The following is a 15868-nucleotide window of genomic DNA, read 5'->3' as shown; positions in this document are numbered from 1 at the left end:
AGAGACAATGAAGCTCATTTATGATAGGAGAGTGGACAGAATATACACTCAACAAAAATATAAACGCAACACTTTTGGTTTTGCTCCCATTTTGTATGAGATGAACTCAAAGATCTAAAACTTTTTCCACATACACAATATCACCATTTCCCTCAAATATTGTTCACAAACCAGTCTAAATCTGTGATAGTGAGCACTTCTCCTTTGCTGAGATAATCCATCCCACCTCACAGGTGTGCCATATCAAGATGCTGATTAGACACCATGATTAGTGCACAGGTGTGCCTTAGACTGCCCACAATAAAAGGCCACTCTGAAAGGTGCAGTTTTATCACACAGCACAATGCCACAGATGTCGCAAGATTTGAGGGAGCGTGCAATTGGCATGCTGACAGCAGGAATGTCAACCAGAGCTGTTGCTCGTGTATTGAATGTTCATTTCTCTACCATAAGCCATCTCCAAAGGTGTTTCAGAGAATTTGGCAGTACATCCAACCAGCCTCACAACCGCAGACCACGTGTAACCACACCAGCCCAGGACCTCCACATCAATCAATCAATCAATCAACTTTTTTCTTGTATAGCGCCAAATCACAACAAACAGTTGCCCCAAGGCGCTCCACATTGCAAGGCAAGGCCATACAATAATTATGAAACACAGTCTACGTCTAAAGCAACATAACCAAGGGATGGTCCAGGGTCACCCGATCCAGCCCTAACTATAAGCCTTAGCGAAAAGGAAAGTTTTAAGCCTAATCTTAAAAGTAGAGAGGGTATCTGTCTCCCTGATCTGAATTGGGAGCTGGTTCCACAGGAGAGGAGCCTGAAAGCTGAAGGCTCTGCCTCCCATTCTACTCTTACAAACCCTAGGAACTACAAGTAAGCCCGCAGTCTGAGAGCGAAGCGCTCTAATGGGGTAATATGGTACTACGAGGTCCCTAAGATAAGATGGGACCTGATTATTCAAAACCTTATAAGTAAGAAGAAGAATTTTAAATTCTATTCTAGCATTAACAGGAAGCCAATGAAGGGAGGCCAATATGGGTGAGATATGCTCTCTCCTTCTAGTCCCCGTCAGTACTCTAGCTGCAGCATTCTGAACCAACTGAAGGCTTTTTAGGGAACTTTTAGGACAACCTAATAATAATGAATTACAATAGTCCAGCCTAGAGGAAATAAATGCATGAATTAGTTTTTCAGCATCACTCTGAGACAAGACCTTTCTGATTTTAGAGATATTGCGTAAATGCAAAAAGGCAGTCCTACATATTTGTTTAATATGCGCTTTGAATGACATATCCTGATCAAAAATAACTCCAAGATTTCTCACAGTATTACTAGAGATCAGGGAAATGCCATCCAGAGTAACGATCTGGTTAGACACCATGCTTCTAAGATTTGTGGGGCCAAGTACAATAACTTCAGTTTTATCTGAGTTTAAAAGCAGGAAATTAGAGGTCATCCATGTCTTATGTCTGTAAGACAATCCTGCAGTTTAGCTAATTGGTGCGTATCCTCTGGCTTCATGGATAGATAAAGCTGGGTATCATCTGCGTAACAATGAAAATTTAAGCAATACCGTCTAATAATACTGCCCAAGGGAAGCATGTATAAAGTGAATAAAATTGGTCCTAGCACAGAACCTTGTGGAACTCCATAATTAACCTTAGTCTGTGAAGAAGATTCCCCATTTACATGAACAAACTGTAATCTATTAGACAAATATGATTCAAACCACCGCAGCGCAATGCCTTTAATACCTATGACATGCTCTAATCTCTGTAATAAAATTTTATGGTCAACAGTATCAAAAGCAGCACTGAGGTCCAACAGAACAAGCACAGAGATAAGTCCACTGTCCGAAGCCATAAGAAGATCATTTGTAACCTTCACTAATGCTGTTTCTGTACTATGATGAATTCTAAAACCTGACTGAAACTCTTCAAATAGACCATTCCTCTGCAGGTGATCAGTTAGCTGTTTTACAACTACCCTCTCAAGAATCTTTGAGAGAAAAGGAAGGTTGGAGATTGGCCTATAATTAGCTAAGATAGCTGGGTCAAGTGATGGCTTTTTAAGTAATGGTTTAATTACTGCCACCTTAAAGGCCTGTGGTACATAACCAACTAACAAAGATAGATTGATCATATTTAAGATTGAAGCATTAAATAATGGTAGGACTTCCTTGAGCAGCCTGGCAGGAATGGGGTCTAATAAGCATGTTGATGGTTTGGATGAAGTAACTAATGAAAATAACTCAGACAGAACAATCGGAGAGAAAGAGTCTAACCAAATACCGGCATCACTGAAAGCAGCCAAAGATAACGATACATCTTTGGGATGGTTATGAGTAATTTTTTCTCTAATAGTCAAAATTTTGTTAGCAAAGAAAGTCATGAAGTCATTACTAGTTAAAGTTAATGGAATACTCAGCTCAATAGAGCTCTGACTCTTTGTCAGCCTGGCTACAGTGCTGAAAAGAAACCTGGGGTTGTAAATCCCAGGGGTTGTACATCCAGCATGTTCACCTCCAAGATCGTCTGAGACCAGCCACTCAGACAGCTGCTGGAACAATCAGTTTGCATAACCAAAGAATTTCTGCACAAACTGTCAGAAACCGTCTCAGGGAAGCTCATCTGCATGCTCGTCGTCCTCATCGGGGTCTCGACCTGACTCCAGTTCGTCGTCGTAACCAATTTGAGTGGGCAAATGCTCACATTCGCTGCCGTTTGGCACGTTGGAGAGGTGTTCTCTTCACAGATGATGCGAAGGAGATGTGTTGCACTGCATGAGGCAAATGGTGGTCACACCAGATACTGACTGGTATCCCCCCCAATAAAACAAAACTGCACCTTTCAGAGTGGCCTTTTATTGTGGGCAGTCTAAGGCACACCTGTGCACTAATCATGGTGTCTAATCAGCATCTTGATATGGCACACCTGTGAGGTGGGATGGATTATCTCAGCAAAGGAGAAGTGCTCACTATCACAGATTTAGACTGGTTTGTGAACAATATTTGAGGGAAATGGTGATATTGTGCATGTGGAAAAAGTTTTAGATCTTTGAGTTCATCTCATACAAAATGGGAGCAAAACCAAAAGTGTTGCATTTATATTTTTGTTGAGTATATGTTTCTGGTGAGGGTGACTGCTTTTATCAGCTGTTTAGAAATACATTCCATGCTCACTTTTTAAATGGATTTATTTATTAAAAGGATGGATAAACTGATGGACAAATTGTTTGTCTGCACCTTCTGCCAGGAAAAACAAAACAAACTATGGACACAGGATAGACTGCAACATTTCAAGCTTCATTTACAGATGTAGTGTGTGGAATTTTTTATATTGTCTGATATTTTTCTGGGGCTGTCTTTGGTTGCAATAATGTAATACTGGCTGTTCTTGAGCCTGTCACACAGTGCAACATGAAACTACTGTTTTCAGAGCCACAATAAAAGATAATGGCAGTCGATTTATAATGACTCAATGGTAAGCAGTGCTGAGGAGGACAGCTAGGCTAAGGTAAGTGTTTAACTGTATACAGTAGTGTTCAGAATAACAGTAGTGCTTTGTGACTAAAAAGATTAATCCAGGTTTATTGTTACATGGGAACAACAGGTACCAGTAGATTCAGTAGATTCTCACAAATCCAACAAAACCAAGCGTTCATGATATGCACACTCTTAAGGCTATGAAATTGGGCTATTAGTAAAAAAGTAGAAAAGGGGGTGTTCACAATAATAGTAGCATCTGCTGTTGACGCTACAAATTCAAAACTATTATGTTCAAACTGCTTTTTTAGCAATCCTGTGACTCACTAAACTAGTATTTAGTTGTATAACCACAGTTTTTCATGATTTCTTCACATCTGCAAGGCATTAATTTTGTTGGTTTGGAAACAAGATTTTGCTCGTTTACTAGTGTGCTTGGGGTCATTTTCTTGTTGAAACACCCATTTCAAGGGCATGTACTCTTCAGCATAAGGCAACATGACCTCTTCAAGTATTTTGACATATCCAAACTGATCCATGATACCTGGTATGCGATATATAGGCCCAACACCATAGTAGGAGAAACATGTCCATATCATGATGCTTGCACCACCATGCTTCACTGTCTTCATTGTGCACTGTGGCTTGAATTCAGAGTTTGGGGGTCGTCTCACAAACTGTCTGTGGCCCTTGGACCCAAAAAGAACAATTTTACTCTCATCAGTCCACAAAATATTCCTCCATTTCTCTTTAGGCCAGTTGATGTGTTCTTTGGCAAATTGTAACCTCTTCTGTACGTCTTTTATTTAACAGAGGGACTTTGCGGGGGATTCTTGCAAATAAATTAGCTTCACACAGGCGTCTTCTAACTGTCACAGCACTTACAGGTAACTCCATCTGTCTTTGATCATCCTGGAGCTGATCAGTGGTTGAGCCTTTGCCATTCTGGTTATTCTTCTATCCATTTTGATGGTTGTTTTCTGTTTTCTTCCATGCGTCTCTGGTTTTTTTTGTCCATTTTAAAGCATTGGAGATCATTGTAGATGAACAGCCTATAATTTTTTACACCTGCGTATAAGTTTTCCCCTCTCCAATCAACTTTTTAATCAAACTACACTGTTCTTCTGAACAATGTCTTGAACGTCCCATTTTCCTCAGGCTTTCAAAGAGAAAAGCATGTTCAACAGGTGCTGGCTTCATCCTTAAATAGGGGACACCTGATTCACACCTGTTTGTTCCACAGAACAGACAAGGATTCTTTTTTTTTTAAGGACAGATTTCCCGGATTGTTGGCTGAGAGAGGAGACATGCACTTTCAGAGTGCTGTTTACTTTTGGGATGCAGATCAGGTTTGAGAATATAGACTAGTACTGTAGATCACCACATCCACCACACTATGTAACTTAGGTCCTAGATGGCAACCGCTCAGCCAGCCAGCTGGCCAGTTTTGGGATGCCTGTGACAGAGTCACTTGTAGCTTGAACAAATCAGGTTAACTGCTAAAGTCCTTTTTTAGAATGGCCCAGCTCTTTTCTTTCTCGTCCTGGCCGCTGTACTCCCTCACAGTGCGGTTGACAGCAGCCTTTATATAAAAACAAAGACCTTTACTATTCTGCTTTGTGTTTGTGAAGCTCAGCGAGGCGCTGAGACGACTTTACAACGCCGAGTCAGCACAGACACTGACATTTATACCAAGATGTCCATGTGAGCCACGTATGTGACCGATCGGGATAAAGTGACGTGTTGCTGTTCTTTCTTTCATTGCCATAGTTTGTACTTCTGAGTACATGTTTACCAAGTTCTAATCTAAGATTTTGGCCTCACATTGTGTCAAGGCAGTGCTACTTTAATCATTTACAGCTGGAGAATCAAATTACTCATTTGCAGACATGCACCATAAAGTGACTCTTATCTTGGATACAGAGGTTTAAGATGTCTGTATTTTAGTCATTTTATAGTTAAAGAGACAATGTCGCCGGAGTGTTTGAGTCTGCGAGGTGAGCAAAGGATCAAAGTGTGGGCAAAGTTTCACTCCCCTGCTGGATTAGTGTAGCTAACAGCTAGACTGTTCATCAGACTTTGGTTTTACTGTCCTACTGCAAACGAGACTCAAGAGCCATTCCAACCTCAAACACCATAAAAACCACGTGCTACATTGTGAAGGATTATTGCAAGACAATGTGAATGCTGATAGTGAAGCCTCTGACGCTGACGTTCTCTGATTATTGCTCATCGAATGACTCATACAGTCAGAGACCGCTCAAATTAACTGAACTCAGTTGAACTCAGTTTATTTGTATGGCATCAAATCATATCTAACCTCACTCCAACGTTTGACACACAATTAAAGTCTAGACCTGACCCCACCCCATAAGCAAGCACTTTGGCAAATTGGGGATAACAAGCAGCTCCCTCAGTATTTTTCATAGTAGGCAGCATGACCAAAAATGGAGCCCAGGTCTACGTATTGGTAGCCCAACACCTTATCCCAATATGTGCTTATCTGCTCCATAATTTCAATAAGAGATATCCAGTTATTCACTCTAATTGATGCTTGGCACTCTTTAAAATGACCTCATTGCTTCTAAAAAAAGGTTTTTATGCAGTCCAAGTGCACCTTGATGCAGGATCTTGGTTATCCAGATTGTAGACATCCAGAGAATTACTCCACACCAACACCTCTGCCAGGAATTTTATCTTGTCAAAGAATTCCTAGAATTCTACCTCTTGAGTATAAATCTTTTCTAGGTCTTATGGACTATTGGCCTGTGCTTATCTCCAGTTTCCATAAGATTAAGTGGATGAAAGTCTATGGTCCCATAGATGGAACAATCGCCCACTGCAGGTTCACTGTCTTGTCAAAATATACAAACAGGTAGCCTCAAGTAGGTATACGTGCAACTGAACTCTGGTCTTTTAAGTTAATTGGTAAATGGACTGCATTTATACAGCGCTTTTCCATCTGCATCAGACGCTCAAAGCACTTTACAATTATGCCTCACATTCACCCTGATGTCAGGGTGCTGCCATACACTACATGCTCACTACACACCGGGAGCAATAGGGGATTAAAGGCCTTGCCCAAGGGCCCTTAGTGATTTTCCAGTCAGGCAGGGATTTGAATCCATGATCTTCTGGACTCAAGCCCAACACTTTAACCACTAGACCATCACCTCCCCTCAATGTTTCTGCCACCTGTTCTGTATTCTGCCTCAAGCCAGGCCAGCTAAACTACTAAAATATCCTTTCCACATTTAGGAGAATAAGATGTGGAGAAATGTGTGGTATGCAGTGGCACAGGCTGAGGTAAAGATTAGTGGCAAATTGTCTGGATTTTATTTAAACAGCACAATAATGTTTAGGGTTCTGCTGAAATTGCAATGAAAATATTGTGTGCACTGGCCCAGCCTACAGAGGACTACTGTTCTAAATTTGAGTTAGAGGCATCAAGGGATGATCAAGATTAGCTCTGGAAAGACATATACTGTACAAACATTCAAATCCATCCATTCCTTTTCCTGAACACGCTTATTCCAGCTAAGGATCTCTGTGGGGCTGGAGCCGATCCCAGCAGTTGTTTGGCAACAGGTGGGGTCAACCCTGGACAGGGTGTCAGTCTACTGCAGGGCCGACACATATTGACGGACAAACACATTCACACTCTCAGTCACACGTACGGTCAATTTTAGAACCACAAAGTCACCTAACCCGCATGTCTTTGGAAGTGGGAGGAAGCCGGAGGACCCAGAGGGAACCCACGCAGATGTGGGGAGAACATACAAACTCCACACAGAAAACATCAGGTCGGAAGTGACCCTGGGACCTTTTTGCTGTGAGGCAACAGTGCTACTAACCACTAAGCTTATATATACTACTTACGATACAAATCTCTGCAGTTGTTATTACAGAAATTAAGATTCACTCTATCACTGTAAAAGTTATACAGCAACATTTCTCCTCACCATTTAACCTCATCCTAATCACAAAGCATACATAATCTAACTATTAGAAGCAGTAGGCAGCCTGGTCCAACACTCAGGGACCAATTGTAGGTCCACAGATGCTGCTTTTGTGAAGGGCAGGAGCATGAACTTTATTTGTTTGTGAGACAAATTCGGAGTGTCAACAGAAACCCAAGGAGGTGGAGATGATGTACATCCAAGACCTTCTTTCTGTGATTCAACTGTGCTGCTAAATGCATCCACCATTGTGTGGTGGATGCAGTAATGTGTAGCACTGTCGTATACACCCAGACTTGACCTGACCACCATGCTGCCAAAAGGAAGTAAAATGGCTTTGAGTTAAATTTAAGTAAACAGATCACCATTCTCTTTTCAGAATAAGAATAAAATTTATTGCCAAGTAAGTTCACACACACAAGGAATTTGGTCTGGTGTTACTGGGCCATAAACAAACAAGAAAAGCACTTCTATAAGAAGTAAAATAGAGTTGTAGAACAAAACTATATTTGCTGTTAAATAAACCGTAATGGAATGGGACTGTGCCAAAAACAGGTGATTGGAGTACAGCTGTTCAGTACCTTTCAGTAGAGGGATGACTAATCTGTGCTCATGGTAGTGAGGGAGGGAAGCACAGTAAGTGGGGGTCTCTGGTATTATTTATGAGTCCAGCTGTGGATAGAAAGAAGCTGTTTTTGTATCGTGAGGTTTTGGTCCTGATGGAGCTCAGCCTCCTGCCAGAGGGGAGGGTGACAAAAAGTTTGTGACCTGGGTGAGAGGGATCAGCAACAAACTTCCCTGCTCACCTCAGGGCCCTGGAAGTGTACAGGTCCTGTAGGGATGGCAGACTACAGTTGCTCACCTTCTCCGCTGCATGGATGATATGCTGCAGTCTGCTCCTGCACTTAGCAGGGGCAGCAGCGTACCAGATGGTGATGGAAGAGGAGATAATGGACTCAATGATGGCAGTGTAGAAGTTCACATCATTGTTTCTGATAGGTTGAACTTCTTGAGCTGCCTCAGAAGGTACATCCTCTGCTCGTCTCTCTTGATGAGAGCGCTGACGTTCAGCTCCCACTTGAGGTCCTGGGTGATGGTGATCTCCAGGTAGTGGAAGGCCTCCACAATGGTGACTGGGGAGTCACACAGGGTGATGGGGCAGCCACGACTGGGTTCTTTCTGAAGTCAACAACCATCTCCATTGTCTTGAGGGCGTTGAGCTCCAGATTGTTCTGTCTGTACCAAGACACAGGTGATTGATCTCCCGCCCGTAGGCAGACTCATCCCCATCAGAGATGAGTCCAGTGAGGGTCGTATGGTCCGCGAACTTCAGTAGCTTCACAGACTGGTGATTGCAGGTGCAGCTGTTGGTGTACAGGGAGAAGAGTAAAGAAGAAAGAAAGCAGCCTTGGGGGGATCTGGTGCTGATGAACCGGGTGTCGGAGACGTGTCCTTCCAGCTTCACATGCTGCCTCCTGTTGGACAGGAAGTCAGTGATCCACCTACAGGTGGAGTCAGGCACGCCAAGCTGAGAGAAGTTGTCCTGTAGCAGGGCCGGGCCTGAGCCAAAGATTTGGTTGATCAAGAACCCAAAGATGTGTAGCTACAATACTAAGAGCCCAACTCTGAGACTCTGAGTTTGAATCTTAAGGGTGTCGAATAAGCATCAGCATGGTTTATCAGCAGTTGCTTGCTTGCTTGTCCTGCTCTCAATAGTTTAATTACATAGTGTTTGCTACTGTATGTGCTTTAAGATTCTTTTCAGGTACTGCAGCCATATACCGAGAAAGTATCCAAGCTCCCAGGCAGGGGTCTTTGGCCAGATATTTCCAGACAAATTTCTCTAACAACGAGTGATTTATGAAAGCTGTTGGCAGCTCGCGACATCTCACTTTGCAGAAGCAGCCAACTCCCCCCTCCCTTAGGAATGTGATATTGTACAGGACTGTGTGTCCGCTATTTATAGTGGGACGCCATGGTGACACAGTTACCCGTATATACTGTATACACTTTGCCATAGAGTGCAGGTGGTCAGCAGCAGATGGAGATGGCTCCTTGGGACTGTTTATAATTTATCCATTAGTTGTTAAGCTGTTGATGTGGGATCTCACATTAAGGGTGCCTCCTTTTTAATCCTGAATTCATATTGCAGAGAAAACTTCTTGTGACTCGAATGCAATCAGGTCCTGAGTTCTTTATTTTGACTTTCGTCTTGGTGCTTTTGCACTTAGCCTTCGGATGTTTAAATAGTCCCGTCACTGCCCGTCTGTAATTGTGGATAACGTCTAGAAGAGCCACAGGCAGACAGAAAGATTTGACTTGTTCTTCTGCACCATAATTTCTTGACCCTTGGCTGCAAGCAGAAATAGCACAGTGACCGAGTCTTGCAAGAAACCTTTGGTCAATGTCCCTGAGTGAATGCTGAAAGAACACACAAACTCGCACGCATACAGTGTATGCACATGTCATCTTGGGCACATTCCACTTCTAAACCCTCACTTTCCCTTTGAGTTCTGCCTTTTTTTTTTCTTCTTTTTTTTGTTAAAATAAATCATGCATTTCCAAATTTAAAAAATAAATCAAAATAAAAGAGTTTTCAAACTCACACATTAAAAATATAACTACAGTAAATGCTTCCAAGAGCTTGTAGAACAGGTAGCTCAGTGGGATAAGCAGTATATAGTTCTGGGTTTGATTCCCTGTCTGTGTCTTTAAACAAGATACTTCACCTGCATTCTCTCAAGTCCAGCTGGAAATGGATACCGGCCTTGGATGAAGAAGTAACCTGTGTTGGATTGGTATCCTGTATAATGGGGGTTTTAGACTTTCATCCACTTCACGTTACAGAATCCAGCAATAAGCACCAATGTTCCTCAGGGACTAAACTTGTTTTTCTTGTCAGTTACTTTATTAGTCCTGTGGACTAATGCCATCAAGATGATGGTTTCCTGAAAAACTGTTCCAGTAATTTTTCTGAAATTTGGTGCAGACAATCCTTTGGGGAATGTCTGATCTTAGTAAGCTGGGCTTTCTATACTATTTGCCACAGTATTCAACTTATTACAGAAAAACTGTTCAAAAACGTTTTCTCCATAAAGATGCTTTGGGAGGCTGACTACAGGCAAGAAAAATGTTATTGTCCTTAGATTATTGTACCCCCCACCCCCACACACACACATGCCACCACCAAAAGGGCCAAAAATGACATTTTGCACACTTCTCAGGGGGTTGGTAAGGTTAGACATAACTCCCGTGAAGGGCTTTAGGGAGCATTGTTGTGATTTGGCACTGTACAAATAAAATAAAATAAATTGAATTCTCAATTCATAATTCATTGCTGAAAAACTGCTTTGTAACTTTTCTGATTCAATGTAAACCTAAACAAAGATTTTCATTTATCTTGAATGTTTCTAAAGTCCCCCCCCCCCCCCCCCCCCCCATCAATACGGGTTACAAATCACTATCTGCTGATTTTCTCAAAAAAAATCTTCAACTATTTTTTTCTGAAATTTGGTGCAGATGTTCCTGGGGTCACTATCTGATCATGGTATAAGTTGACTTTCTGATGTGTTCATTAACGTTTTCTTCAATATTGAATAAAGACTCCTTGAGAGGCTGCCTACGGGGGGGATCATTGTCTCTGAATCTCTCTAAATGCCCCCCCCCCGACCTTTGAAAGGTTCAAAAATAACACTTTACAAACTTCTCCAATGATAGTTGAAAAATTGCTCGCTAACTTTTTCCTTGATTCTGAGTTCAGAGTTATTCAGAGTTTTCAGTTACTCAGAGTTATGTGCAAATATCTTGTGCAAATGTCTTTAAACAAACATTGTTCAGTATTTACTCTCACTGTTTTGGTACGCTGGCAAAATAATTGCCTTCAGGATAAATAAAGTTAATTTAACCTTTATTTAACCAGGTTAGTCCCATTGAGATTGAGATGTCTTTTGCAAAGGAGACCTGGACAGTTAGAAAGTTCCCAATTCACCTAAACTGCACATCTTTAAATGTGGGTGAAAACTGGAGCACCTGGAGAGAACCCACGCAAACACGGGGAGAACATTCAAACTCCACACAGAAAGACCACAGGTGGGAATCAAACCCATGAACTTCTTGCTGTGAGGCAACAGTGCTGGCCACTAATCCACCGTGTGGCCGAAGTTGATCTTATTCTTACTTTGATCTTATTCTTTGTCTATAGCTATATTTATTCTTAATTTTGCAGTTATTGTCAATTAATTCATCATTTATTAACACACTGTATTAGTGTTTGAGCTACAGTCATAGACAGGATTTGTACATAGTACAATTTGTACGACTGTTTTTTTTTTCTTTTACACTTGAGCATATATCCACCAGTTAAAGTGGGGCATATTGTTGTGACTTTTCATGTTCATGCTAGACAGACGTTTTGCCTACTGATCAAGAAAATAGAGAAAAATAACAAAATAGGGACCCAAATACAGTGAAACAGCCTGGAGAACATTACTTGAAAGAGACATTCACTGTGTTTCTACCATGTGGACTAGATCCAGAATACTACCTTGCTTGGTATTCATGGTCTAATCCCAGCTGCAGGTTTTGTTCTTGCTACCTCCTGGAAATGATGATCTATATATGAATAGGAGTGGTAGCACATGAAAACTCCAGAGTTTGAGTTTCCTTTCATTCACCCTTGCCTCTGATGGAAAGATTAAGAACAGAGTTACTGAGTGCCACAGCAGTAACAAAGCAGTTACCACTTTTTTGGGCTGGAATCTTCACCTCTGTAGTCCTTGAACTGCTGAAACGTGTTTCCTCCAACAATAATGTTAACTTCAATCTAAACTGTGACTATTTATACAATTCCAATAATGCCGATGAGGTATTTTGCCATATGTGTGCTGAGGGATTGTGTAGGAGGTCCGTGTACATCCTCTGTAGACGTATTTTGTCAGCCTGAATCTGGTGTATCCTGTACTATATCCTGTGTTAGTAAAGAAGTGGGAGAACAGAGACTTGTGAATTCTTACAGGATATTTTCAGTGTCTGTTCCTTTTTTTCCTTTTCCCCATCCTCTTGGCCTACTGACACGTGGCCCCTGTGGTCTATCATTCCCCCACTCCTCCACCTCTCTTCCTGCCACTCCTTCATTCTTTTTATAAGTGTCCTTGCAATTTCCATTTGATTCTCATTCTTCTGTTACCTCCACCTCGCTTGTCATCTGGCTGTCATCTGTCTTTTCTTCTGTTCTTTTATAAACATTGACGGTTGGTTGTCTTTCCTCTTCTAAGCCCTCTGCACTCCCCATCTGTTTCTGCTCAGTTGGAGGCTAGAGAGAGTGCCAGTGCGGTCAGTGGAGGGGTGCAGTCTGCAGCGGGCCCCGGCTTGCTGGCATCACGGAACCAGGAAAGGCCCGGTGAGACTTCGTTACTTCGCCGGGAGCAGCGGAGGCTCCTGGCAGATAAGCGCTCAACGGCCATGGACCTGCGCTGTCATCTGGAGCACAACGAGAAGGACTGGTCACGAGAGAAAGCAGAGCTACTGGAGAGGTTCGATGTGGAGAGGAGAGAATGGGAAAGCCAGCTGAAGGACATGCAGAGGAAGATAGAAGAGGTGAGATCATTTGAATGAGGACTGAGTAGTTTATGTTAAAGGATGAGTTCACCTTTTTGCAATCCTAATTGTATTAAAACAACGTAAACAATTACAAAATGTGAGTTCAGCGTACAGAGACGTGATATGTTTATCACGTCTCTGTACGCTGAACTCACGTTTGATGATTGTTTCATTTGCAAGAAATTCTTTTTGGATAAATTAGCTTCTGAAGAAATGAATGAGAGTTAACAGGGCAACCATGCCACCCACCGTATACTAACAAAACAACAACAACAACAGCAAAAAACGCTAACAACTTCCTTTTTAATATTCTGTAAAAATATGTCCAGAACACTTTATATCAACACTGCATCAGTCACAGAAGTTGATTCCAGTCAGCTTGCTTACCGCTGATGTCACAAATAGATGTTACCTTGCGAAACTTGCATTTTCAACATATGTGGTCATGCTGCTGTGAGCACACCTGATCCTGTCAGACCTCATAAATGAAGCAGAGCAGGTCCTGATTAGTATCTGGCTAGGAGCTCACCAGGGAACACCAGGAGCTTGTGCTGGCTTCGCTGTTGTTACCATGACGGAAATTACATACCGAACACACAGTATACCGGACAATAAAATAAAATCTGTTGCCTGCCTGGGAGGTTTTAATGGCTGAAGTTATTAAAAAATGTGCTTGTCCTGTAAGTTTACTGTAGCTTTAGCCATGTTGTTTAGATGGTTAGGAGGGGGGTGAATGAGTGCAGTTCTTGCACTTATACATTACTGTTATTCACAACTCTCATGTGATTTTTAAGTATAATCTTTCTTTGTACTGAGCTGCCTATAGTCAATCAATCAATTTTTTTATATAGCGCCAAATCACAACAAACAGTTGCCCCAAGGCGCTTTATATTGTAAGGCAAGGCCATACAATAATTATGTAAAACCCCAACGGTCAAAACGACCCCCTGTGAGCAAGCACTTGGCTACAGTGGGAAGGAAAAACTCCCTTTTAACAGGAAGAAACCTCCAGCAGAACCAGGCTCAGGGAGGGGCAGTCTTCTGCTGGGACTGGTTGGGGCTGAGGGAGAGAACCAGGAAAAAGACATGCTGTGGAGGGGAGCAGAGATCGATCACTAATGATTAAATGCAGAGTGGTGCATACAGAGCAAAAAGAGAAAGAAACAGTGCATCATGGGAACCCCCCAGCAGTCTACATCTATAGCAGCATAACTAAGGGATGGTTCAGGGTCACCTGATCCAGCCCTAACTATAAGCTTTAGCAAAAAGGAAAGTTTTAAGCCTAATCTTAAAAGTAGAGAGGGTGTCTGTCTCCCTGATCTGAATTGGGAGCTGGTTCCACAGGAGAGGAGCCTGAAAGCTGAAGGCTCTGCCTCCCATTCTACTCTTACAAACCCTAGGAACTACAAGTAAGCCTGCAGTCTGAGAGCGAAGTGCTCTATTGGGGTGATATGGTACTACAAGGTCCCTAAGATAAGATGGGACCTGATTATTCAAAACCTTATAAGTAAGAAGAAGAATTTTAAATTCTATTCTAGAATTAACAGGAAGCCAATGAAGAGAGGCCAATATGGGTGAGATATGCTCTCTCCTTCTAGTCCCCGTCAGTACTCTAGCTGCAGCATTTTGAATTAACTGAAGGCTTTTTAGGGAACTTTTAGGACAACCTGATAATAATGAATTACAATAGTCCAGCCTAGAGGAAATAAATGCATGAATTAGTTTTTCAGCATCACTCTGAGACAAGACCTTTCTGATTTTAGAGATATTGCGTAAATGCAAAAAAGCAGTCCTACATATTTGTTTAATATGCGCTTTGAATGACATATCCTGATCAAAAATGACTCCAAGATTTCTCACAGTATTACTAGAGGTCAGGGTAATGCCATCCACAGTAAGGATCTGGTTAGACACCATGTTTCTAAGATTTGTGGGGCCAAGTACAATAACTTCAGTTTTATCTGAGTTTAAAAGCAGGAAATTAGAGGTCATCCATGTCTTTATGTCTGTAAGACAATCCTGCAGTTTAGCTAATTGGTGTGTGTCCTCTGGCTTCATGGATAGATAAAGCTGGGTATCATCTGCGTAACAATGAAAATTTAAGCAATACCGTCTAATAATACTGCCTAAGGGAAGCATGTATAAAGTGAATAAAATTGGTCCTAGCACAGAACCTTGTGGAACTCCATAATTAACTTTAGTCTATGAAGAAGATTCCCCATTTACATGAACAAATTGTAATCTATTAGACAAATATGATTCAAACCACCGCAGCGCAGTGCCTTTAATACCTATGGCATGCTCTAATCTCTGTAATAAAATTTTATGGTCAACAGTATCAAAAGCAGCGCTGAGGTCTAACAGAACAAGCACAGAGATGAGTCCACTGTCCGAGGCCATAAGAAGATCATTTGTAACCTTCACTAATGCTGTTTCTGTACTATGATGAATTCTAAAACCTGACTGAAACTCTTCAAATAGACCATTCCTCTGCAGATGATCAGTTAACTGTTTTACAACTACCCTTTCAAGAATTTTTGAGAGAAAAGGAAGGTTGGAGATTGGCCTATAATTAGCTAAGATAGCTGGGTCAAGTGATGGCTTTTTAAGTAATGGTTTAATTACTGCCACCTTAAAAGCCTGTGGTACATAGCCAACTAACAAAGATAGATTGATCATATTTAAGATCGAAGCATTAAATAATGGTAGGGCTTCCTTGAGCAGCCTGGTAGGAATGGGGTCTAATAAACATGTTGATGGTTTGGATGAAGTAACTAATGAAAATAACTCAGACAGAACAATCGGAGAGAAAGAGTCTAAC

At 41.7% G+C, this 15868-nt stretch overlaps 1 protein-coding gene across 4 annotated transcripts in view; it reads left to right on the top strand.

Annotated features, from left to right (window-relative positions):
* Positions 1 to 15868, top strand: part of LOC117514768 (protein SOGA3) — a 60763-nt gene that overhangs the window by 33168 nt on the left and 11727 nt on the right. For all 4 annotated transcript variants that reach the window (XM_034175352.1, XM_034175350.1, XM_034175351.1 and 1 more), the window contains exon 11: positions 12754 to 13044. In XM_034175352.1, the coding sequence (XP_034031243.1) occupies positions 12754 to 13044 (291 nt within the window). The remainder of the gene's footprint in view (positions 1 to 12753; positions 13045 to 15868) is intronic.

Source organism: Thalassophryne amazonica, chromosome 7 (assembly GCF_902500255.1).
Source record: "Thalassophryne amazonica chromosome 7, fThaAma1.1, whole genome shotgun sequence".
Lineage (NCBI taxonomy): Eukaryota > Metazoa > Chordata > Actinopteri > Batrachoidiformes > Batrachoididae > Thalassophryne > Thalassophryne amazonica.
Note: the sequence above shows the minus strand (reverse complement) of the source record. Positions and strands in the feature narration are given on the sequence as shown.